Source organism: Chlorocebus sabaeus, chromosome 26 (assembly GCF_047675955.1).
Source record: "Chlorocebus sabaeus isolate Y175 chromosome 26, mChlSab1.0.hap1, whole genome shotgun sequence".
Taxonomy (NCBI): domain Eukaryota; kingdom Metazoa; phylum Chordata; class Mammalia; order Primates; family Cercopithecidae; genus Chlorocebus; species Chlorocebus sabaeus.
In genome coordinates, this window is record NC_132929.1 from 34,609,950 (window position 1) to 34,635,720 (window position 25,771).

The window sequence follows — 25,771 nt, forward strand, 5'->3', positions numbered from 1 at the left end:
GGCATCAGCCTCTGCACCTGGCCTGTTCTGTTCTTTGGAGTATTGTATATCCATATGCAGAAAAGATAAATTTAGACCTTTTACCTATTGTCTGACACAGAAATTTACAAAGTAGATCATAGACCTAAATGTAAGAACTAAATGATAAAACTTCTAGAAGGAGGCATAGGAGAAAATCTCAGTTACCTTGGGTTGGACAGAGGTTTCTTAAATATGTCACCAAAATCACAATCCATAAAAGAAGTTGCCAATTTGAACACCAAAATTAGAGACTTTTGTGCTTCAAAAGATGCTATTAAGAAAATGAAAAGGCATGTTACAGACTGTGAAAAAATATTTGCAAATAGTATATCTGAGAAAAGACGTGAATTCAGGATATATAAGGAACTCTTTATTATTATTATTATTATTACTATTATTATTATTTTGAGACACAGGGTCTCACTGTGTCGTCCAGGCTGGAGTACAATGGCACAATCTTGGCTCACTGCAGACTCAGCGCCCCGGTTTCAAGTGATCTTCCCACCTCAGCCTCTGGAGTAGCTTTTGTGGAGACAAGGTTTCGCCATGTTGCCCAGGCTGGTTTTGAACTCCTAGGCTCAAGCAATCCACTGCTTAGCCTGTCGAAATGCTGGGATTACAGGCATGAGCCATAGTGCCTGGCCAGGAATTCTTATAATTCAACAATGAGACCAAAAACTCAGATTAAACATGGACAAAAGAATAGACATTTCACCAAAGTAGCTAATAAAATTAGACTTGGCATGGTGGCTCACATCTATAATCCTAGCACTTTGGGAGTCCAAGGTAGGAAGATTGCTTGAGCTCAGGAATTCGAGACCAGCCTGAGCAACATAGTGAGACCTCATTTGTATGAAAAATTTAAAAATTAGCTGGGCATGGTGGCATGTACCTGTAGTCCCAGCTGCTGGGGTGGCTAAGGTGGGAGGATTGCTTGAGCTCAGGAGGTCAAGGCTGCAGTGAGCTATGATCGTGCCACTGCACTCCAGCGTGGGCATTGGAGCAAGACACTTTCTCAAACAAAAACAGACAAAAACCAAAGTAACTAATAATCACATGAAAAAATGCTCAGCACCATTAGTTATTTTATTTTATTTTATTTTATTTTTAATTATTATTATGTTTTGAGACAAGGTCTGGCTCTGTCGCCCAGGCTGGAGTGCGGTGGTGCCATCTCGGCTCACTGCAGCCTCTGTCTCCCAGGCTCAAGCTGTCTTCCTACCTCAGTCTCCTGAGTATCTGGGACTACAGGCTACCATGCCCAGGAAATTTTTGTATTTTTTGTAGAGACAGAGTTTCACCATGTTACTCAGGCTGGATTGAACTCCTTTGCTCTAGCAATCTGCCTGCCTCGGTCTCCCAAAGTGTTGGGATTATAGGCGTGAGCCCTTGTACTCAGCCTTCTTATTTTAGAAATGGTTATTAAAACCACAATGAGATACCACTGTATAGCCACTGGAACAAGTTTAATGAAAAAGAGACAATAATAGGTATTGGTGAGGATGTGGAGAACCTAAAACCTTCATTTCCGTACTGGGAATGTAAAATTGTAGAGCCACTTAGGGAAACAATTTGGCAGTTCCTTAAAAAGTTAAACAAACTTACCATAGAACCTAGAAATTACATTCCTAAGTATTTGCCTAAGAGAAATGAAAGCACATGTTTGTACAAAGACTTATACATGAATGTTCATAGCTACTTTATTTGTAATATGCAAAAACTGAGAAAAACCCAAATGTCCATCAGTGGATGAATGGATAAACGAAGTGTGTTATACCCATATGATTGGATACTACTCTGCAATAAAAAAAGAACAAATATTGATACAACAAATGAATATATTTCAAGATAAATACGCTGAGTGAAAGGAGCCAAAAGTGTATGTAGTGTGTGACTCCACTTAACATAAAACTTGACAAAACACAAACTAATTCATAATGACAGAGAGCAGATCAGTTGTTACAGGGGTATTGGAGTTGGTATAGGGGATGATGATTGACTGAAACAGGACATGCAAGCTCTTTTGGGGTTATTGGAAATGTTCTTAAACTGGATTGTGGTGATGATTACACTCCATAAATTTACTAAAATTAGCAAAATGTACACTTAAAGTGGGTGAATTTTTTTACACTCGTTATGGGAAAATTCTTAATTATAGACATTTTTTGTAAACTGTTGGCTTACATTTGTATTGACAGGTGATAGTAATGAAGAAGCCATTCAATAACAGGTTTGTAAAAAACACAGCAAGAGAAGAAATGGAGTATTACTTTTTTAAAAACCATTTTTGGCCGGGCACGGTGGCTCAAGCCTGTAATCCCAGCACTTTGGGAGGCCGAGACGGGCGGATCACGAGGTCGGGAGATCGAGACCATCCTGGCTAACCCGGTGAAACCCTGTCTCTACTAAAAAATACGAAAAACTAGCCGGGCGAGGTGGTGGGCGCCTGTAGTCCCAGCTACTCGGCAGGCTGAGGCAGGAGAATGGCGTAAACCCAGGAGGCGGAGCTTGCAGTGAGCTGAGATCCGGCCACTGCAGTCCAGCCTGGGAGACAGAGCAAGCCTCCGTCTCAAAAAAAACAAAAAACAAACCAACCATTTTGACCATTTTTAAGCATACAGTTTAGTAGTGTTAAGTATATTCACATTGGGACCAGGTGCAGTGGCTCATACTTGTAATCCCAGCACTTTGGGGGATCGAGGTGGGAGGAGGATTGCTTTAGCCCAGGAGTTTGAGACCAGCCTAAGAAATGTGCTAAGACACTATCTCTTAAAAGACTTAAAAAAAAGAAAAAAAAAAAGCTGGGTGCGGTGGTGTGCACCTGTAGTCTCAGCTACTCAGGAGGCTGAGTTAGGAGGATATCTGGAGCCCAGGAGATGGAGGGCAATGAGCGTGATTGTGCCGCTAAACTAGCCTAACCCTGTCTCCAAAAAAAAAAAAAGTGTATTTACATTTGTTGTGAAACAGATCTCCAGAACTTTTTCATCTTACAAAACTGGAACTCTATAGCCATTATACAACTTCTCTTTCTCCTCCCTCTGACCCTGGTTACCACCACTCTGCTGTCTGTTTCTACAAATTTGACTACTTTAGATACTTCGTATAACCGGAATCACAGTTTTTGTCTTTCTGTGACTGACTTATTTCATTTAGCATAATGCTCTCAGGTTTTATTTTGTTTTGTTTATAGTCCAGGTGTCTTTGATTTTTTTTTTTTTTTTGGCCACCTAGTATGCCATGAATTCACAGGTTATAGGTTCCAGCAGTTCAGGCTCCTGTCTATTGGTTCTCACAAAGTGTGCTTTTCTGGGTGGAGAATGCTGGTGCGGCAGTTGTACCTAGGTACCTTTCTCTTTGGCTTCCTTCTTTTTCTGATCTTTTTCCTTCGTGTGTTTTGGGAAGCCATCTCGGCTGTCGTGCTTTAGCTGCTCATTATGTACATTAATTCTTTGGGCAAGAATTTTGTTTGTTACAGCAATGCCAACAGCATGCTGGGTGACATTGTAACTTCCAGTTTTGCCATGGTAAGATTTATGGGGCATTCCTTTTTGAACAGTAGCCATTTTCTTTTTCTTTCTTTTTTTTTTTTTTCGAGATGGGGTCTCGCTCTGTCACCCAGGCTGCAGTGCAGTGGTGCAATCTCAGCTCACTGAAACATCCACCTCCCAGGTTCAAGTGATTCTCCTGCCTCCTGAGTAGCTGGGATTACAGGCACATGCCAGCATGCCCGGCTAATTTTTGTACTTTTAGTAGAGACGAGGTTTCACCATGTTGGTCAGGCTGGTCTCAAACACCTGATCTCGTGATCCACCCACCTCAGCCTCCCAAAGTGCTGGAATTACAGGCGTGAGCCACCACAACCGGCCAACAGTAGCCATTTTCTTTTCTTTTTTTTCTGGAGATGAATTCTCACTCTGTCGCCCGGGCTGGAGTGCATTGGTGTGATCTCGGCTCAACCTCCGAGATTGGTGCAACCTCCGCCTCCTGGGTTCCAGTGATTTTCCTCCTTCAGTCTCCTGAGTAGCTGGGATTACAGGCGAGCGCCAAATCCCGGCTAATTTTTGTATGAACAGTAGCCATTTTCTTGATGTCTACAGCATCGCTTTTCTTGTGGATTCCTATGCCTATGGCCAAAGGAACAACTCCATGTTTTCTAAAAGCCCTAGAGAACATATTGCAGGTGCCTCTTCTCTTTTCCTTTGTGTTTGTCATCTTGGTGAATTATTGGAAGATGGTGGTTTCTGGCAAAAGACCAGATTAAATGGTTGAATTTCAAAGTATGTAAGTTATACCTCAAAAAAACTATTTTAAAAAGTAGACTACCCTGACACTAGACTCTATCTATATCAAAGGGGTTGAATAGTTTCAAAATGGACCCTAAAATATGCATAATATTTAAGAGAAGTATCAAAAAATATTTTAACTGCATTATTGAGGTATGATTAGTATACTAAAAGCTTGAAGGTAGTTAGTGTATATAACTTGATGTGTTTGGAGAGAGGTATAACACCTGTAAAACCATCATTACAATCAATGCCATGGATTTATATCCATTGCCTCCAAAAATTTCTTCCTGTCCCCTTACCTTTATTTCCTTTTTTGGTTGAAACACTTAACATTGGCCGGGCGCGGTGGCTCAAGCCTGTAATCCCAGCACTTTGGGAGGCCGAGACGGGCAGACCACAAGGTCAGGAGATCAAGACCATCCTGGCTAACACGGTGAAACCCCGTCTCTACTAAAAAAATACAAAAAACTAGCCAGGCAAGGTGGCGGGCGCCTGTGGTCCCAGCTACTCGGGAGGCTGAGGCAGGAGAATGGCGTGAACCCGGGAGGCGGAGCTTGTAGTGAGCTGAGACCCGGCCACTGCACTCCAGCCTGGGCGACAGAGCGAGACTCCATCTCAAAAAAAATAAAAAAAAAAAGAAACACTTAACATGATATACCCTTTCAGCAAATTTTTAAACATACAATACATTATTGTTAATCATAGACCCTATGTTGTGCAGTAAACTTCCAGAATGTATTTCTTCTGCATAACTGAAAATTCGAGGAGGTATCAAAAATTAATGGGGTAAAAGAAAATATTTTTCAATAAATGTTTTGGTGATAGCTAGTTAGCTGTGGAGAGACAGAGCAGGATTCTATTTATATAATCTTACCTAATATCATAACGAAAATCAGTTCTAGATAACAGTAATATAAGGAATATTAAACAAAGACTTGGACCAAGTCTAATTTAATATGTATCCATCTTGTAAATAAGGATGCACTTTCCAAGCTTAGAATGATTTAGAAAAGAACACACATTTAAAAATGACAAATTTTGGCTGGGTGCAGTAGGTCACGCCTATAATCCCAGCACTTTGGGAGCCTGAGTGGGATGGATCACTTGAGGTTAGAAGTTCAAGACAAGCCTGGGCAACATGGTGAAACCCCATCGGTACTAAAAAATTAGCCTGGTGTGGTGATGCATGCCTGTAGTCCCAGCTACTTGGGATGCTGAGGCATGAGAATCACTTGAACCCAGAGGGCAGAGGAGGTTGCAGTAAGCCGAGATCATGCCACTGCACTCCAGCCTGGGTGACAGAGTGAAAGACTGTCTCAGTCAATCAATCAATCAATCAATCAATAACAAATTTCATAACATAAAACTAAAAAGCTACTGTGTGTTTTTTAAAAATAATATATCACCTAAATGAAAACAACCTTGGAAAAAACATACAAAGCTACTGTAATAACTTTTTCTGTGATATTGAAGGGTTAATATCTTATATAATGATATATACAAGATCTATAATATACTACAGATATTACAGGATAAATATCTATGTAAGATCTTACAAATTCATGTAGAAACCACTGAACATTTGTAATGAATACACCAAATCCATAGAAGAGAAAGTAAACATGCAAAGGAGTATAGATTAAAACAGTGATTACCATTTTCACTATGTGTGTTTTTCGCTCCTTGTGTATTTTTTTAAAAAAACTTTTTGACAGATAAGGTTTTTATTTTTGCAATGAATTTCATAGTCTTCAAAGTCAGAATAAAGATTTCTGCCTAACAATTAGCTGACAGGAAGATACCTTTAAATGTTTTTTTCTTTTTGTTTCCAGGAAGTATTGATGAAGATGTTGTGGTGATAGAAGCTTCCTCCACTCCCCAGGTTACTGCCAATGAAGAAATTAATGTTACCTCAACTGATAGTGAAGTGGAGATTGTAACAGTTGGAGAAAGCTATCGGTGAGATTTTAATTCTTAGTTAAATGTTTGAAATTTTAAATATAAATATTAAACCTATTTGTGCTGCAGATATTTGCATTATTTTTATTTATTTTTTTGAGACCCAGTTTGAGTATGCATATATCAGATTAGTGGATTTTTTTTTTTTTTTGTAAGAGACAGAATATTGCTATGTTACCCAGGCTGGACTTGAGCCCCTTGGCTCCAGTGATTCTCTTGTCTCATTCTCCATAGTACTGGTACTGTAGGCACATGCCACCAAGCCCGTCTAGATTTGTGGTTTTCAAAGCAGGCTGTGTTAAACTCACCTGGAGAGATAATAAAATAAAGCTATATTGTTGCCTAGACTCTTTCCCAGACTTGAACTAGAATTTTAGAGGTTAGTCTTTTTAAAAGCACCCCAAGTATCCAATGAGAGTTAAGAGTTAATGCTCTGAATAAACAATAATTTTACTTAGTGTTTTATAAAATTGTATTTTATTTATTTATTTATTTATTTATTTTGAGACAGAGTCTCGCTCTGTCGCCCAGGCTGGAGTGCATTGGCCAGATCTCAGCTCACTGCAAGTTCCGCCTCCCGGGCTTATGCCATTCTCCTGACTCAGCCTCCCGAGTAGCTGGGACTACAGGCGCCCGCCACCTCGCCCGGCTGATTTTTTGTATTTTTTAGTAGAGACGGAGTTTCACCGTGTTAGCCAGGATGGTCTCGATCTCCTGACCTCGTGATCCGCCCGTCTCGGCCTCCCAAAGTGCTGGGATTACAGGCTTGAGCCACCGCGCCCGGCCAAATTGTATTTTTTTAATGATGTGGAGAATTGATCTCCTTTGAAATTTAGATGTGAATAGTATGTAAACATTTGGGATGGTATTAAAATTAAAAATGAAAAAAATATTAAGGGATATTGATGTTGAAATAGTCCTTTTGGTTAGAATCTACTTGTTTCAATATGTTACTCATTGATACTAGTGAAACTTGTGCTGTTACTGTGTTAGGGCACCCTAATTCAAAACATATTGTTTGACTCTTTGTCCTTCACTTAGTAATTTTATCTATGCTCTGAACTAACACATCAATGAAGCATCCTCATCTGTTTTTATAAATAACTGGAAAAGACGTTGCCTTATTGCAGAATCACTTTGACTCTCCTTGTGAAATATCAACTCCTATCACTCACTTTGACTTTCCCTTTGAAATATCAGCTCCAACACAGCATTCATCTTATACTTTAGATGATTATAAGTATTCATAATAATAGCAATAAAGAGTTGCTTTGTTACATTTGAGACACCAAACTAATAAACAGATGAATATTAATTTTTGTGTTGGAACGAATTTAGAAGTGCATTAGCTTGTTGCCTGTTAATATGTTACTGATTTTAAAAGTATATATTCATATTTCTGCATCTGTTACAAACACTTAGAACATGCTTTTCCACTTGCCATTTTAGCATCGAAGTGCTACTTCTAAAGGCATGGAAGTGAGCATTCTCTAACATATCCTTGTTTGTTTTAATTTTATGTGATTTTCCCCAACTCTGAGTAAAACCGATAATCAGTGTTATGTACCACACCTATCCTGTGACTGTGCATAGTGCTTGGTACAACATTGACTCAATTTTTATGAGCTGTAAGGACTACTGAAATTACGGACATATTTTTCATTGTAGGACTAGAGGTCTTGTTTTGGACATGGTTGATGTCAAGCAGATGCATTTACCTGAGTAATAGACAATGATCTTGAAAAAGACCCACAGTGTACATGACCCATTCTTATATTTCCGTATTGTTATCTGAGATATTAACTTTGTTATTGTTTAGCTGGCTTTTGGCCCTTTCGTTTATTTTACTCATTTATTTATTTATTTGGGATGGAGTCTCCCTCTGTCGCCCAGGCTGGAGGGCAGTGGCGCCATCTTGGCTCACCGCAGCCTCCGTCTCCCAGGTTCAAGCAATTCTCCTGCCTCAGCCTCGTGAGTAGCTGGGATTACAGGCATGAGCCACCACGCCTGGCTAATTTTTTTTTGTATTTTTAGTAGAGACGGGGTTTCACTATATTGGCCAGGCTGGTCTCGAACTCCTGACCTTGTGATCTGCCCACCTCGGCCTCCCAAAGTGGTGGGATTACAGGCGTGAGCCACCTATGCTCGGCCTGGCTCTTTCATGTAAGAGAGTATTTCTGTGTTTTAGAGTCTTTTGTGTCAGGATTTGACAGTTGTTACTAATCATAGTGGCCACTAATACCTCCTTGAGATTTCCTCATACATTCAGTTTTTTTGCAGTTGTTCCATCTAGTAGAATATGATGGCTTTCACAGAAGTACTGCAAAGTGGACCTATAATTTCCTTCAGCTATTAAGAGCTTCCCAGAGATAATAGACTACTCAGTCTCATCATAGACTTTTGGTTTTTCAAGAATTTTAAATGGTGATATCTGTCCTCAGACAAAACCATTTTATCCCATGACATTTGTTTACTATCATGGCTCAAGCTATACCACAACTGTTTCTGATATGTGCTATCCTGTTTTGACAGTGGCTCTGTAATTAACCTTTATACTCCTTCTTAAGAATTTTATTTTAGAATTTGAACTTTTTAAACTCTAGGTTCTATAATCGTTGAAGTTCAAGTTGGGCTGTAAATGTTGGGGCCATTTTCAACCCACTTTGACCTTTGGAGTTCTCTTCTGAATGGTTAAGCTCCCACCCCTGATGACCTTTTATATTACAGATATTTTCCATAAATGCTGACAATAAGCTTATAAGCAGTTTTATATTAGTTTGAGCAGGAGAAAGCCCTTGTGTTTTATTGGCCTCACCTTTCTAAAAGAGTTATTTTTTTCTCCTGGAGACTTAGGACTGCATATTCTACATATTATTCCTGTATATCCTCAGTCCAAATCTTTAATAGTTGAGTCCTTAAAAGTGTATACACCCGTGAGTAAATTTAGACCAGTGTAATGCCACACACATACTTAAATGAAGTTAGATGTTTAGGGTTTGCAGTCACATGTTTTAAAAGCATAAAGTAGCTCACGCAAATGATATTTCTTATGGCTACCAAACTAATAAACTAATCAGAATATCCTTACATCCACACATCAGGAAATCTCCCTGGTGCTTGTTTATTATTATTATTATTTTGTTTTCTTTTATGGCAATACTAGAAGCTTAGCTTGGTTTAGGACTCCTAAGGCAGTGTTTTGCAAATCTGTCCTAAGCTAAACATACAAGACCTTGTGGATATTATTAAATGTGTAGGATGTTATTTTTATTCTTTTACCTATGGTGAATAATTTTAACTATTAACAGAAAATATGAACAGTTTATTATAACCTGGGTAAATACCCAAAGTAACCGTGGAAGAGAGAGTAGCATTCTTGAAACAGAATCCTGTATTTTACACTAATGATTGGTACAACATAGCATTTTTTATATTCTTAGGTCAATTAGTCGGTGATTCATTCAGCAAAGTTTACTGAGTGCCAGACATTGTGCTAGTCATGATTTTTAATTCTATTACGATTATTTCTTTGGAGAAATTTTGTATGAAAAATGTAACATTTAGCAAGAAAGGCTTATGGGTTTTTGTGGTGACTAATAATTCTTTATTTATATTTACTAACTTAATATTGATGTCATTTAAGGTCTCGTTCAACCCTTGGACACTCCAGATCTCACTGGAGCCAAGGTTCAAGTTCTCATGCAAGTCGGCCACAGGAGCCACGGAACCGCAGTAGGATTTCTACTGTTATACAGCCCTTGAGGCAGAATGCAGCAGAAGTTGTGGACCTTACCGTTGATGAAGATGGTAAATTGAAGTAGTAACAGTAGAAAATTATAAAAGGAGTTTGATAAAAGGAAATCTCTTAATATGCTAGAAACCCCTTCTGCTTACTGGTAATGTATTATTAAACTACAGGGAAATTATCAGATTTTTTAATCTCAAGTTTTTAATTGATATAATATCCTAGGCTTGTAAATTTACATAAAATTCTTTGTGGTTATTGTTTCAATACTTGCTAGCTATTTTCTCAGGAAAAAATATTTTTACAAATGGTAGTTTGAGGTTAGCTCAAACTAGTTTAGTTTGATTTGTAATATGATTGTCTTTAACTTGCCATGAAAAAGTAGAAGCAGCACTTTTTAAATATAAACACAAAAGCAGTATAACTGAATTTTAAATGACTAATACTGGCTATTTGAAATGTCTAATTTTACTTTTAAAAGTTACATTATCCTTCAATATTATTGATACCTTTTTGTGCTGCTCATTTTTTGTATTGTATTTTGGCTTACAGCTGTACCCAAGTAACTGAGGAAACAAAACCAGAGTTGGAATACAGACGTTAGGAAAAGTGGTGGGATTTATGAATGTATGAACGAATACATATGCGAATTTGCCCGCATGTTAAGAATCATCTTGAGGTATTATTAGTTATATCTTAGGAATTGGTCAATCATAATTTCCCAAAAGGAAAACAATAAGCCATATATGAGTTTGTTAGGTTTGGGAGTTAGCTATAAATTGGGTGAAGAATATATCAGGTAGGTGGAAAGAGTTGGAGGCCATATGCAATCAGCTCTTCTATGGGCTATTTGCAGTTTTGGTGGTCTTAACTTTCAGAGTATCAGTACTCAGTTGTTTATGAAGAGATAAACAACTGTTTGCCTTTCATTCAACAGTCTCTTCGTTTTTGTTTTGAAACACCGTAAATTATCTGTAAGACAGTGGTTAATGTAATAGGGATTAATTAATGATGAGAGTTAATTAAATATAGGGTGACTATTTTGGAAACTTTCTGTTTGTGTTCCAGTGTGACACCTGCTAGCCAGTAAGTAGGAGAAGGTGATAGAGTAGCCTTTTCCACATTACAGTGAGTTCAACCAGAATTTACACTTTACTGGGTTAAAAGTATTCCAGTGATCAGTACATGCTCCCTTTCCCCCACTAGTTTTTCTCAGTGGAAGGCTTCTTTCTTATTAAAAATAAATCCAAAACTAAGTACATCAGACCAATGGTTCTCAAATAGGGGCAATTTTCTCCCCCAAGTGATATTTGGCAATGTCTGCAGACATTTTTGGTTTTCACAGTTAGGGGAGGATGCTACTGACATCTGATGGATAGAGACCATGGTTGTCGCTAAACATTGTACAGTTCACAGTGCACATCTCCTCGCCAATGAACAAAATATTGTCTAGCCCAAAATGTTAGTATTGCCAAGGTTGAGAAACACTGGTTAAACTATTTACAAATAAACACAAGTTCTTTTCCCCCTTTTTTATGTACAAGCAATTTGCATATACATTTGGACACACCCTCATTCAAAGTGTCCCATATAGACTCACAGTTACTATTTGTGCCTAAGGAATTAGCTTACCATACTGTATTGTATAGAAAGTCAATCCTCTCATTCCATAGCACATTAAGAGACTCCCTTATTTTCAGGTTTAATTGTTGTGGCTATGCTTTGGATGGATTTATTCCCATTGTTCTCAATTTTAAGCAACCATTTTAAACTTAGTTCTTTGAAACTTACTTGTAAGTTGAAGTCTACCTGAAATTTCTTTTACTTTCTGATGGAAAAATGTTAATTTTTATTAGAAAGCACTGGTGAATATTAATATTTACAAAATTTTCTTTGGAAAACATATAAAAGGCATGGAAAGAAGATTAAAACAGATATTAGAAATCATAGCTAATGTTAAGTGAATGCTGTCTGTAAAGCATCATACAAAGTATGTGATCTCAGTTCATCCTAATGACAGTTCTATGAAGAAATTCTGATACTTTCCCAGTTCTACAGATGAGGAAATGGAGAATGGTTAAGTAACTTACTTATATTCATACTGTCAGTGGTGAAATCAGTATTGCTATCCAGGCAGTCTTACTCTAGAATCCATATTGTGCCAGACACATTATGGTTTGTAACACTATTCTGACAGCTTGTGACCATGTGTATGTGCATAGCAAGGAACTTTTACTTTCCTTTTACTCTTCTTTGTTATAGATCAGACAACTTATTTAGAAGCTACCTGAAAACCTATTAAATTACCTAAATTATTGAAATATGCGTATCAGTGTTGAATTTTTAAAAATGTAGTCATATTTTGTTAACATGTCAGTTTGATATTGCAGTTTAGCTTTATGAAAGCTTTCTTTACCGTATGTTATTACAGAGCTTGTATTTTTAAAGTTTTGTTATTTAATAATTATAAACACATTAGCTTAGATTAAAATATAACCCTTTATCTAATTTGTTTTGAAATGCTAAGTTGACGTTTTGTATTTTGTAGAACCTACTGTAGTACCAACCACTTCTGCAAGAATGGAATCACAAACTACTAGCGCTTCCATTAACAATTCAAATCCATCTACCTCTGAGCAGGCCTCTGATACTGCTTCAGCTGTCACCAGTAGCCAACCTTCCACAGTATCAGAGACTTCAGCTACTCTTACAAGCAATAGTACCACTGGCACTTCTATAGGAGGTATGTAAAAAAAGTGGGGGAGGGGAGACTTTTTGTCATTACTTTTGTTAGGGAAAATATTATTGTTTTTAAGTCTAAGATTTTAGCTATGTTAATAAGCGGGTATTCTTACATTATAGTAAACTTCGTATGTTATCAAGGTAGTCTTTACTATAATTAGGGTGATTTCATATTTGAGTTTGTATGCTATATGTGACCAGAGTATTATACCTCAAATAAGAGAGCTTGGGGAGAAGTAAATGGCTGACACCAAAAGCATGAGCAACAAAACCAAAAGTAGATAAGTTGAACTTCATCAAAATTTAAAACTTTCATGCATTAAAGGACGCTATCAAGATAGTGAAAGACAGCCTACAGAATGGGGGAAAGAAAAATATTGCAAATCCTATATCTGATAAGCACTTTAGAAACCAGAATCTACAAAGCACTCTTAAAACAGCCCAACAGGCTGGGTGTGGTGGCTCATGCTTGTAATTGCAGTATTTGGGAGGTTGAGGCAGGAGGATCACTTGAGGACAGGAGTTCGAGACCAGCCTGGCCAACATGGTGAAATCCTATCTCTATTTATATTTAAAAAATAAAAAAGTAAAAACAAACAAAAAGCCCCAACCTAACAGAAAGACAACCCAATTTTAAAATGAGGCAGGATTTGAATAGATATTTCTGAAGAAGTTATACAAATGACCGAGAAGCACAATGCTCAACATCACTAATCGTTAGGGAAATGCAAATGAAAACCCCAGTGAGATACCACTTTGCACCCCACTAGTGTGTCTATAATTACAACACAAACAAAAATACAAAATCACCAGTCTTGGCAAGGACGCAGAGAAATTGGAACCCTTGTGAATTGCTGGTGGGAATGCAAAATGGTGCAACTGCTGAGGAAAACACTTTGATGGTTCCTCAGAAAGTTAAATAGAGTTACCGTTGGATGCACTAAGTCCACTCCTTAGGTATCTTCCCAAAATAATTGAGAATGGGCATGGGAGTTTTTAAAATTTTGATGATGTCCATTTTCTGGGGTTTTTTGGTTATTGTTTGTTCTTTTGGTGTCATATCTAAGAAACCATTGCCTAATCCAGGGTTACAAATATTTATTCCGGAGTTTTCTTTACAGTTTTAGCTCTTATCTCAAGATGGTTCTTATGTTTCAATTAGCAATGATATCTCTGGCTCTCTCTCGTATCATTTGTTTAACTGAGACTTAAACTAGCTTTGTTTCATTTTTGGATAATGGTACAGAGATAGGAACTTGCTAACTGCTTACCACTAGGGACACTGTAGACGCTGTAGCTTGTGGATTGACTATATCACCATTAATAATGAAACCATCTTATATTTTCTATGACTTTTTTGCTTTTAATAGTGTCTCATTTAATTCTTTTAATATTCCTGTAATTTACATCTAACAGATTAGAAAACTACGTGTGGCTGGATCAGGAAGTACTCTCTCCTCTGGAAAACTGAGGGCAGAACTAAGAAACATTCTCAAAGAGATTTCCCAGGAGTGTCTTTTTTGTTTTTTTGGCCCAGGCTAGTCTTGAAGTGCCAGGCTCAGGTGATCCTCCTCCCTCAGCCTCCCAAGTAGCTAGGACTACAGATGTGAACCTCCGTGCCCAGTAGGGGTGTCTTTTAAGTACATTCTCTGAAAAAATGTAGGCAGAAATGAAATGGGCTTTTATTTCATTTGTTGAGTACATACTCTTAGCTTGTTACTTGGGTATCTTATATGATATTGTATATATTTTAACTCTTAAAAAAAAAAAAAAAATCCTTGACGTGGTGAGACTCCCACCTGTAATCCCAGCTCTTTGGGAGGCCAGGGCAGGTGGATCACTTGAGCCCAGGAGTTTGAGACCAGCCTACACAACATAGTGAAACCTTGTCTCCTTTGAAAAAAAGAAAACTAAAAGCAAACAAACAAAAAAAAAGAAAATTGCAGAAATTAGCGAGGCGTGGTGACACACACCTATAGTCCCAGCTACTCAGAGACTGAGTCAGGAGTATATCATGTGATCCTGAGAAGTCGAGGCTGCAGTGATCCTCGATGGCACCACTGCACTCCAGCCCGGCTGACAGAGCAAGACCCTGTTTCAAAAAGTAAAAAAGTTATTGATGTTGGCATTTCTCTTACCATTTCAGACATGAAGAAACCTGAGAAGTTAAGTACCTTGACAAAACTGTAATAATCTTTGAGGCAGGGATTTGACTTCTCATTGACGCCTGTCTCCTGTTATAGCTTTATGTAGCATTATTCTTTTTTTTTTTTTTTCTGTGAGACAGGGTCTGACCCTGTTGCCCAGGCCCGTGTGCAGTGGTGCAATCTTGGCTCACTGCAGTCTCCGCCTCCCAGGCTCAAGTGATCCTCCCGACTAGCTGGGGGACCACAGGCATGCACCACCACGCCCAGCTAATTTTTGTAATTTTGTAGAGATGGGAGGTTTTGCCATGTTGCCATGTTGCCCACACTGGCCTCAGTCTCCTGGGCTCGAACGATCCACCTGCCTCAGCCTCCAGAAGTGCTGGGATTACAGGTGTGAGCTACCACACTTGGTCTATCTGTAGCATTATTCTTACATACATTTTATGTGATACAGTCCCAACTTTATTTCAGAATAGTCCGAAAACTTTTATATATAAATCCTCGTTCATTTACAAATTAGATTTAATTTCTGAGCATCTTGGCTACAGTCCTAAATGGGCCTCTCTTAAGGTCCATTTCCTTCCAGGACACTATGGAACATTAGTTCAACTATTTTCTCCACCACCTGTTCTTATCTTGTACCTCTTTGAATATTTCCAACCCTCACATTCAAGCCATCTAGCTTCACGCTTATCCAAGTTCCTCCATAAATTTATCGTTTCTAATCCTGGGCTTTCTATAGGAAATCTTGATTAGATATCTTGATCAGTTCCCTTTCCTTCCACTAAGTGCCTATTTCAAAACACTCTCTTTTTCCTCAAGGTTTTCATTCCCCAGGGGAAATTTTAAAAAATGAATAAATGGAAGTTCTTAAGCATGAACTCCTGCAACTTCCAACGCCTCCATATAAACTTTTGTGGCTCTCTACTTGACCTCCTCTACTAATTCCCAGTCTCCTAACTCCTTCCTGTCCCTTCCAGTTCCTTTATCTGTGCTCTACCTCTTATCCTTTCCTTTGTCCTTAACCTTGCTTTAACAGTTATCTTCCCTGTGTCTTCAGCATCTTCTCTGGTTTCATTTCCTTAGTACATGCACATGTACACTTGTGTTATGTCTATGTAGATTTAAGTGTATTTTTGTCACACTAAACTCTTTAATGGGCTTCTGACTTCTTTCATAATGAATAAACATGATCTTTTAAAATCTGACAATAGTCTCTTTTTCATAATTCATTTTCTTCCCAGGACTGTGTTCTCATCCTTCTCACTAGCCCATTTCATTACTGTAAGTGTTGTCACCTATCACTAGTATGTTGATGACTCTCTCTTCTGTGTTTTTTGACCACTGTATTTGTTTTAAACGTCTTTTTTTTTTTTTTTTTTTCGAGACACGGTCTTGCTTTGTCACGTAGGCTGGAGTACAGGCTCACTGCAGCCTGCGCTTTCCAGGCTCAAGTGATCCTCCTGCATCAGCCCCACAAGTAGCCCCACAAGTAGACTACACTTCACCACACCTGGTCAATTTGTGTATTTTTTGTAGAGATAGAGTTTTGCCATGTTGCCCAGGCTGGTCTTGAACTCCTGGACTCAAGCAATTCACTTGCCTCAGCTTTCCAAAGTGCTGGGATTACAAGCGTGAGCCACCATGCCTGGCCATTTTAGACTTTCATATCCAGTTGCTTCTTGGACATCTGTCCTGAACCATTCTGCAGTGAGTTCAAACTCAATGTGCCACAAACAGCTCATTATCTGCCTGACCTCTCCATGTGGTCCTTGTGTTATGCATACATGATATCCTATATATTCATTTGTTTAACACATATTTATTGATTGCACACTATATGTCAAGCACTGTTATAGGTAGTGGGAACAAAACAGATAAATTTTTGTTCTAACAGAGCTTACACTCTAGTGGATAACAATAGCTAACATTTGTTGAGCCTATAATGTTGGCCGGTGGATTTACCTATAATAACTGAGTTTTGCAGTAACCAATGAGGGAGATTTTATTACTCTTCTCATTCTACAGGTGAAATAACATATCCAAGATTATATGATAGTGGAGCAAGAATTCAAACCTAGGCAATCTGGCGTGGCACCTCTCCTTTTCGCCTTTATGCCAAGATTTCTCAACCTTGGCACTATTATTGACTTTGGACCAGATAGTTCTTACAGTGGGAGGTGGGGAAGAACTGTGCGTTACAGGATATTTAGCAGCATCCTTGGTTTCTAGCCTCTAAATTCCAGTAACATCACCTCCCCTCCGATTGTGACAACCAAAAATGTCTCCAGGCATTGCCAGATATTGGGGGCAGCACTGCTTTATGCTATGGTAGAACCCAGTGCTTCTGTTCTAATACTGGTTGATTTGTATCCTAAATTGTCTCCATGCTTGATGATGAGCTCCTTAAGGGCCAAAGAGCAAGTGTTTCTCTTCTTGGCACTTAGCTACGTGATTGCATGCTGCTTTTCCCTTGTGAATTTAACTTAAATGTAGAAAGCGCTTACTGAGCCACCTACATTGTGCAAGCATGTTTCTGGTTGCTAAAGATAAAAACAGCAAAGGCAGACCTTACTGTAAGTTATGTTAAAGGCCAGGACTTTTCATTTTCACCGTTGTATTATCCAGTGCCTTTTGTAGATCTTTTTGTTTGTTTGTTTGCTTGTTTGTTTGTTGAGACGGAGTCTCGCTGTGTCACCCAGGCTGGAGGGCAGTGGCGCCATCTTGGCTCACTGCAAACTCCGCCTCCCGGGTTCACACCATTCTCCTGCCTCAGCCTCCCGAGTAGCTGGGATTACAGGCGCCTGCCACCATGCCCGACTAATTTTTGTATTTTTAGTAGAGATGGGGTTTCACCGTGTTAGCCAGGATGGTCTCAATCTCCTGATGTCGTGATCCGCCCGCCTCCGCCTCACAAAGTGCTGGGATTACAGACATGAGGCACCAAGTCCGGCCCCTTTTGTAGATCTTTTACCACGACTTTATTGTGTGTAAGACTGTTGAATGAATGATTAAAGTCATGCCTGCATCTCAGTAATCCTGCTAGAGTTACTGAAGGCACTCCTAGGAGGCACTTTAACTAAGTTATTGTCACTGGGCTGTGGAGTTAATTTCCCTGATGCAGGTTCATGATTGTCTCATTTTTAGTGGGCCCTCTATGGGTTTATTATAATAGAAAAGGAAGTGTTTTATTTACTGAATCGTATGTCTTTGTATTTTACCTCTAATTTATGGCAATTTTATTTGGGTAGTAACTCTTGAATGAGAGGCTAGTTGGTTGTCTTTACTTTCGGATGCAAGCCTATTTGAGAAACAAAGAGGTTCTGGACTATAGGAAAATAGACTATTTAATTGGAAGCCAAATCTGTTGCCTAGGAAGTAAAGCTAAAAGGTCAATCTTTTTTTTGAAGCCATACTGTTATTGATTTTACACCTTAAGTATGTGTTCAGCCTTAAATACATTATAGTCATTGTGCTTCCTCTTCTCTCAATCTGATTTTTATATTCAAAATGCTCAAAGGTAAAAGATGACAAGGTATTTCTGAACAGATGTGTGTCATATCCATCACTTTAGTGATGGTTATAAACTCATACCCTGACTTTTTGAGTCACACGTAATCCTCAGGTAACTTGGTTTGTAAAATTACAGTGTCAGAGTTGGAAGGAACCATGAAGGTAATTTAGTGTATCCCAGTGAGTGAGCTTAGTGTCTCAAAGGTTTTCAACCTTTTTTTCCTGATGTAATACACAATAAATGATATTGACTTGTATAACACTTTTACAGAGGGACTAAGATAAAACCCTGAAAATGCTGTAGCAAGTAAAGCTACTGTAATAATGAATAATTGCTATACATATTGTAATATATAGGAAACAGTTACTTAATGTTGGGTTCAGCATAGCCCTAAGACTGTTGATCACGGTCAGTTCCTGGTACGCTAGTTTTAACACTGTCCAGGTTATTCAACACATTTGGAATACAAGTGAATGAAAGTAACATAATTATAGAACTGACTTTGGAACTGCTATTATTTGTTTTAAAAAGTAGATAATTTGTTGTCTTTGTTATTATTACAAATTACAATATTTAACATAATTCTCAGGGCAATTAGAGGTTAGTGACAGTTTGTATTTTTCTTCCGTCCAAGTTCACAGACCCGTGAATTCGAGTTCCCAGGTTAAGAACCTTTACAAAAGGGTTGGGAGATTAGCCCCCATAGGCCAGACTAGGAACTTGGAAAAAACGAATATACAGAAATTTAGATTAGAGATACTGGGTAACAGAAGTTAGAGCACAGACCTTGAAGAGATGAGAATCAGGAAAGGCAGGATAGGACATATAAGAGAGGGCAGAGCCAGGAGAATTTTAGGGAAATTTGCTGGAATCTTATCAAGCAGTCTGAAGCACCCCCCTACCCGGGTTCATTTATGTGAGCCCATAATTCCCTTTATTGTTTAAGCTGTTTTGGTTGAATTTTTATTTTATTTGTAAATAAGCAGAAGATTCCTAATTGATATATTGGCCCAGAAGAGATTAGCTAGGTACTTTGAGCCACGTAGGAGCAAGGTATCCCTACTCTTGGGTACTCCAAAATCAAGGCTAGGACAGTAATGTTCCAGAATTCTAAGGATTCTGAGGAGATGCCTCAGAATCAGAGTGGGGGTTTAAGGGTGGCAGCAGGGCAAGGATTTGGTTTTAGGCTTTTCACTCTTATAATTTAATCAGAGGCTTTAGTTTTTTAAAATCTCTTTTATATAGTTTCCATATAATATTTAGTTTGAGGAAAAGTTTCTGGGTTTTAAATGAGTTTGAAACACTGGCACAGACTTTCAGGGGATACTTTTGCAGTTCTGTCATAGAAGAACATACCTTCAAAATAACTGGGCATGTGGCAGGGAGCATAATCAGGACTCGTGTTTTATATCAAGACGTGTATCTTCTAACAACCGTGCAAGGCAATTTTATTACCACATTTTATAGATGAAAAGGAGATTAAATAACTTTTCTAAGGTCACATTGCTAAAAGAAAGGTCCCAGATGAGAACCCAGATTCATTTGACTCCATGCTTCTTTCCCCACGATGTGACACTAAGTCACTAGATTATTATAAAGCACATTTTATTTTGCAAGTATTAGAGTCTGATCATTTCTTATATTCTATTGTATAGCGTCAAAAGCAAGGAAAAAGGATTCTGGTCCAGACATGGTGGCTTACGCCTGTAATCTAAGCACTTTGGGATGCCACGGTGGGTGGATCACCTGAGCTCAGGAAGGAGCTCGAGGCCAGCCTGGGCAATGTGGCAAAATCTCATCTCTACAAAAAAATACAAAAATTAGCTGGGCATGGTACTGTGTGGCTATGGCCCCAGCTACTTAGGAGGCTGAGGCACGAGAACCTGTTGAGCCTGGGAGGTGGAGGTTGCAGTGAGCCAAGATCGAGCCACTGTACTCCAGCCTGGGTGACAGAGTGAGACCCAGTCTTTAAAAAAAAAAAAAAAAGGTTGGCGGATAGTGAGACTCAGCCAGGTACACTCTGATTTGGGTGGCTGTGTCTTAAGAAGGTGAGATTTTAAGAAGTACATAGCTGTCTGCATTATTTAGGAATGATTTATGATGTTAGGGCTTCATAGAGCTCAGGGGAAGAGCATTTGCTTTGTAGCATATAGTGGAAGGACTCGTGGTATTTTTAAACTTTTAAAATGCAATTTTACTTGTAAGAAATCATTTGTTATGCCCTAGGAAAACATGATCTATTGCCATACTTACACATCACAGTAAATATGAGCCTCCTGAAAAATTTAGAGTTTCAGGAAAATCCCAATGAAGACCACTGCCTAAAATCATATGATGTATATGTTAAGAATGTGGCCCTATTGGCTGGGCGTGGTGGCTCATGCCTGTTAATCCCAGCACTTTGGGAGGCCAAGGCGGGTGGATCACCTGAGGTTGGGAGTTCAAGACCAGCCTGACCAACATGGAGAAACCCCATCTGTACTAAAAATACAAAATTAGCCAGGCCTGGAGGCATATGCCTGTAATCCCAGCTACTCAGGAGGCTGAGGGAGGAGAATCGCTTGAACCCAGGCGGAGGTTTTGCTGAGCCGAGATGGCACCATTGCACTCCAACCTGGGCAACAAGAGCGAGACTCCGTCTCAAAAAAAAAAAAAAGAATGTGGCACTATCACATTATATACGGAGATTTGAATTTACTAAACATTTCTTTAAACATTTATTAATTATTTATACCCCATACTTATTTTTTAACACAGTGATATTTCATGATTTGATTATTCTGTGCATTTTTTTCTGTTTCAAGATGACTCAAGGAGAACTACATCTAGTGCTGTAACGGAAACTGGCCCTCCTGCAATGCCAAGGTTACCTTCCTGCTGTCCCCAGCACTCACCATGTGGAGGGTCGTCACAGAACCACCATGCATTAGGACATCCTCATACAAGTTGCTTTCAGCAGCATGGTCACCATTTTCAACATCATCACCACCACCACCATACTCCCCACCCAGCTGTCCCAGTTTCTCCCTCCTTTAGTGATCCTGCTTGCCCTGTGGAAAGACCTCCACAAGTACAAGCACCTTGTGGAGCAAATAGTAGTTCTGGTACCAGCTATCATGAACAGGTATGTGGAATTTGAGTCAGTCTTGCTTTCCTGCCTCCCTTGTCTCTCCCTCTTGCCTCCCATTTCTCTTTCTCTCTCCTTCTCCCTTTTCTCTTTTTCCCTCTTCCCTCATTCCTGTCTCTCTTCCCTCCCTGCATTTCTCTCCCTGCTTTCTTCCCTCCCTCCCTCCGTTCCTCTTTTTTTTTTAAACTCCTTCCCATTCTTCCTCTGTTTCCTTTCTCTCTTTCCCTCCTTCCTTCCCTCTCTTTCTCTCCTTCCTTCCCTCTCTTCCCTTTCCTCTTCCCCTTCATTCCCTCCCTTTCCTTTCTTCTTTCCCTTCCCCTTCTTCCTGTTTTAGATGACTGGAAAAGCCAGCATGAGGTAGTAATTACTTGAGTTAAAACCAACCCACCTTTCTTTTTTAGTTGTGGTGGCTTCAGGAGGAGAAAAAACCCCAAGGGATAGATTTTATACACTGAATTAGTCACATTCTTACATTCAAAAATGGCCTAATTTTGTGGTCTGTGATTTCTTTTTAATTAAGTCTCTGGGATTTTCAGATGGACTGAATTATTACAACCAATTGAATGGACCAGAGATGTAGGTAATCAAAACTGATACATAATCTAAAAATCACTATTTTTTTTTTTTTTATTCTGCAATGGTTTTTGATGTTTTTAGTTTAAATACAGTTGAATCTGATCTTTGGGATCTTATTTTAAACAAATTGTTGAAACTCTAATGTTAGGCTAATTCATGAAAAATTGGAAAATTCTCCCAGTTTTTCCCCTTTTACCTTCTACTCTAGAGTTCACTATAACCTTCACTCATCTAGAAATAAACAGCCTTCTCACATGCAGACCTGTAGCATGTTTTCTCAGGAGCAGATGAGGTTTTCAGTTTATGGAGAATCAAAATGTCAGCAAAAAATTATAATTAAATTAGTTGGTATTAGTGAGTTCGCAAAATGTCAAATAATATTAAGTTAGTATTGGCGATCACATGGAGTAAAAGAAGTCAAATGTTCCATGCTCCTTTAACTTTTGTTATGTCACTTCCATGTACGATTGTAATACAAGTGTGGGTGTTGCAAATCGGGAGGCTGAGGAAGGAGAATCGCTTGAACCCGGGAGATGGAGGTTGCAGTGAGCCAAAATCACACCATTGCACTCCAGCCTGGGCGACAGAGTGAGATGCCATCTCAAAAAAAAAAACAAAAACAAATAACAAAACAAAACAAAAAATGTAATTTCAGAAAAAAGTTGTAATTTTGACATATAATATTCCAGGAAAAAAGTGCTGCAAAAAGTCAAAGAGGCCGGCATGGTGGCTCACGCCTGTAATCCCAGCACTTTGGGAGGCCAAGGCAAGTGGATCACCTGAGGTCAGGAGTTCAAGACCAGCCTGGCCAACATGGTGAAACCCCGTTTCTACTAAAAATACAAAAATTAACTGGGTGTGGTGGCGTGTACCTGTAGTCCTAGCTACTTGGGAGGCTGAGGCAGGAGAATCACTTTAACCTTAGAGGTAGAGGTTGCAGTGAGCCAAGATCACGCCACTGCACTCCAGCCTGGGCAACAGAGCAAGACTGCGAAGTTGTTGTTTTTTGTTTTGTTTTTGTTTTTTTGAAACGGAATCTCACTCTTCTTGCCTAGGATTACAGGCATTAAGTCACCGTGCCCAGCCAAGGTACTGCTTTTCTATGTCACCTGACCTTTCCTAAAGTACTTGCCTCATCTTTTAAAATTTTGATGGTATGTCTTCTGGGTCTGACGGATTAAAAATAATTAATAAGGGCTGGGCGCGGTGGCTCATGCCTGTAATCCCAGCACTCTGGGAGGCCAAAGTGGGTGGATCACGAGATCAGGAGTTTGAGAGCAGTCTGACCAACATGGTGAAACCCCATGTCTACTAAAAATACAAAAATTAGCCGGGCGTGGTGGCACATGCCTGTAATCCCAGGTATTCGGGAGGCTGAGGCAGGAGAATCGCTTGAACCTGGGAGGTGGAGGTTGCACTGAGCTGAGATCACACCATTGCACTCCAGCCTGGGTGACAGAACAAGACTCCGTCTCAAAAAAAAAAAGGATAGGTATTCTCTTTAAAAATATAGCTGCTGGCCGGGCGCGGTGGCTCAAGCCTGTAATCCCAGCACTTTGGGAGGCCGAGACGGGCGGATCACGAGGTCAGGAGATCGAGACCATCCTGGCTAACACGGTGAAACCCCGTCTCTAGTAAAAAATACGAAAAACTAGCCGGGCGAGGTGGCTGGCGCCTGTAATCCCAGCTACTCGGGAGGCTGAGGCAGGAGAATGGCGTGAACCCAGGAGGCGGAGCTTGCAGTGAGCCGAGATCGCGCCACTGCACTCCAGCCTGGGTGACAGAGCGAGACTCCGTCTCAAAAAAATAAAAAAATAAAAATATAGCTGCTATTACCAAGAGGAAGTTTGAATTGAGTAGAAAATATAATTAAAGAGATTTTAGATGTTATTTCGGTTTTGGTAACATTTCTGGGTATTAATGGATGGTCCAGATCTGTCCTATCTCTTGGGAATGGGGGAGCATCAAGAAAAGTTTTCCAGTGGATTGAAGAAAAGGATCTGCTTGAAAGTATAACTTTCTTTTGCTATAATTTGGTTACAAAATGCTTCATAAGTATTGTAGGAAAATGGTGAAGAGGTGGGTCTACCAGCTTTTCCTACATTAAAGAGCTGCCAAAAGTCTCATTTGCAGAATATTTTGTTATTAATAAAATAATACAGCTAGTTTGAGACATCAATTATGTATACAATGTTTTATTTCAGCTTGAGTTAATTATAGGTAGGATCTCTTTTATAGTTCTGTTTGGTGTAAAATAAATATAACCCATTTACCCATCTATAAGTATTAGTAGAAGTATTTGGACTGCAAACAAAACTTGAGAAGAATCAGCAGGATCCCAGGCATTCGGTGGTGATAATGGGTTTGAAGGTAAAGAGAGTGAGATTTTTGAAGAAAACAGACTCATATCAATGTTTGTAGGACTTTAAAATTAATCATATGCTCATAAAATAACCTCATATAGTCTTCACTTTAGACCTATTTGGGCACAGCAGAAAGTAGAGGAGCAGAAGAAGCAAACAAAACCTGAGATTTGTGATTTTGTAGGTATCTTATGATTGAGTGCCAGATTGTGCATAGTCAAAGAAAAATTAGACCTACAGACCGAGAAGATGCAGTAGTCATGTAGATAATCCTCACTGCTTTCTTTGATATGATATGGCTTTCATCCCTACCCACCCCTGCCACACACCCCCAACCCCCCAACCTCACCCCACCCCACCCCACCCCACCTCCTGCTTTTTGTTTTGTGTTGTTTTTTGTTTTTAAGAGAGGGTCTTGCCTTGTGTCTCAGGCTGCCCTAAAATTCCTGGGCTCAAGTAATCCTCCTGCCCCAGACTTCCAATTAGCCAGGACTACAGGCATGTGCCACCGTGCCTAGTAGTTTATTAGTGTGATGTGTCATTTATAATCTACGTAAGCCAATTATTATGTCCCATCACTATACTCATCTTGCTTGCCCTTGTCTTTCGAGAATAAGAGTTGAATGAACTGTTGGAATTGTGAAGAAGAGGGTTCTCATTACTGTTTTTTTCCCTTTATTCTTTAATGTTAACCCTCAGTTTCTTCTAGGAATTACTTTACTCTGGGAATGTTCTTAATCACTGACTGGAGATGAAGATAAGATGAAATGTGGTCACCTTCATAAGATGTTGATATTCTAGTCCACATCTAATTTTAATTTTAGTCTAAATAGTAGGGAAAGGATTGGAACCATAAACCTAAATTCACTCTTAAAACATTATTCTTAAACCTTATTTACCTGAATTGAAGACATACATTGCATTTGCCAATTCAACAGAATGAGAACAAGTATATGCTTGATTGTAGATAAATAATACAAAAAAAAGGAGCTCCTCCTTTTCTCTTTCCCAGCTTCTGTATCATCACTCCCCTTTCCTTTCAGCACCCAGAGTTCCTTTTGTTTCTATTATTCCCACTGAGCCTAGAGCTCACTGAAACTAAAAAGGCTACTGTGGTTCCTCTGAGGACAGCTGGGTGACTTGGGCCTTTGACAAATGCATTACCTTAGGTTTTATCATCTCGAGCCCCTCAGCTTCCAGTATTGAACAGTTCCTGTGTATAATGCATATATAACATCAGATCTTTATGATCTTTAATCACATTTTGAAAAGTATGGTTCCAATGAACCTA

General features: G+C 39.2%; 1 protein-coding gene across 10 annotated transcripts in view; it reads left to right on the top strand.

The window, feature by feature from the left end:
- Window positions 1-25,771, top strand: part of RNF111 (ring finger protein 111) — a 169,222-nt gene that overhangs the window by 117,684 nt on the left and 25,767 nt on the right. For all 10 annotated transcript variants that reach the window (XM_038010033.2, XM_008016433.3, XM_008016435.3 and 7 more), the window contains 4 exons: window positions 6,140-6,266; window positions 9,910-10,073; window positions 12,560-12,754; window positions 21,219-21,538. In XM_038010033.2, coding sequence (XP_037865961.2) covers window positions 6,140-6,266; window positions 9,910-10,073; window positions 12,560-12,754; window positions 21,219-21,538 — 806 coding nt within the window. The remainder of the gene's footprint in view (window positions 1-6,139; window positions 6,267-9,909; window positions 10,074-12,559; window positions 12,755-21,218; window positions 21,539-25,771) is intronic.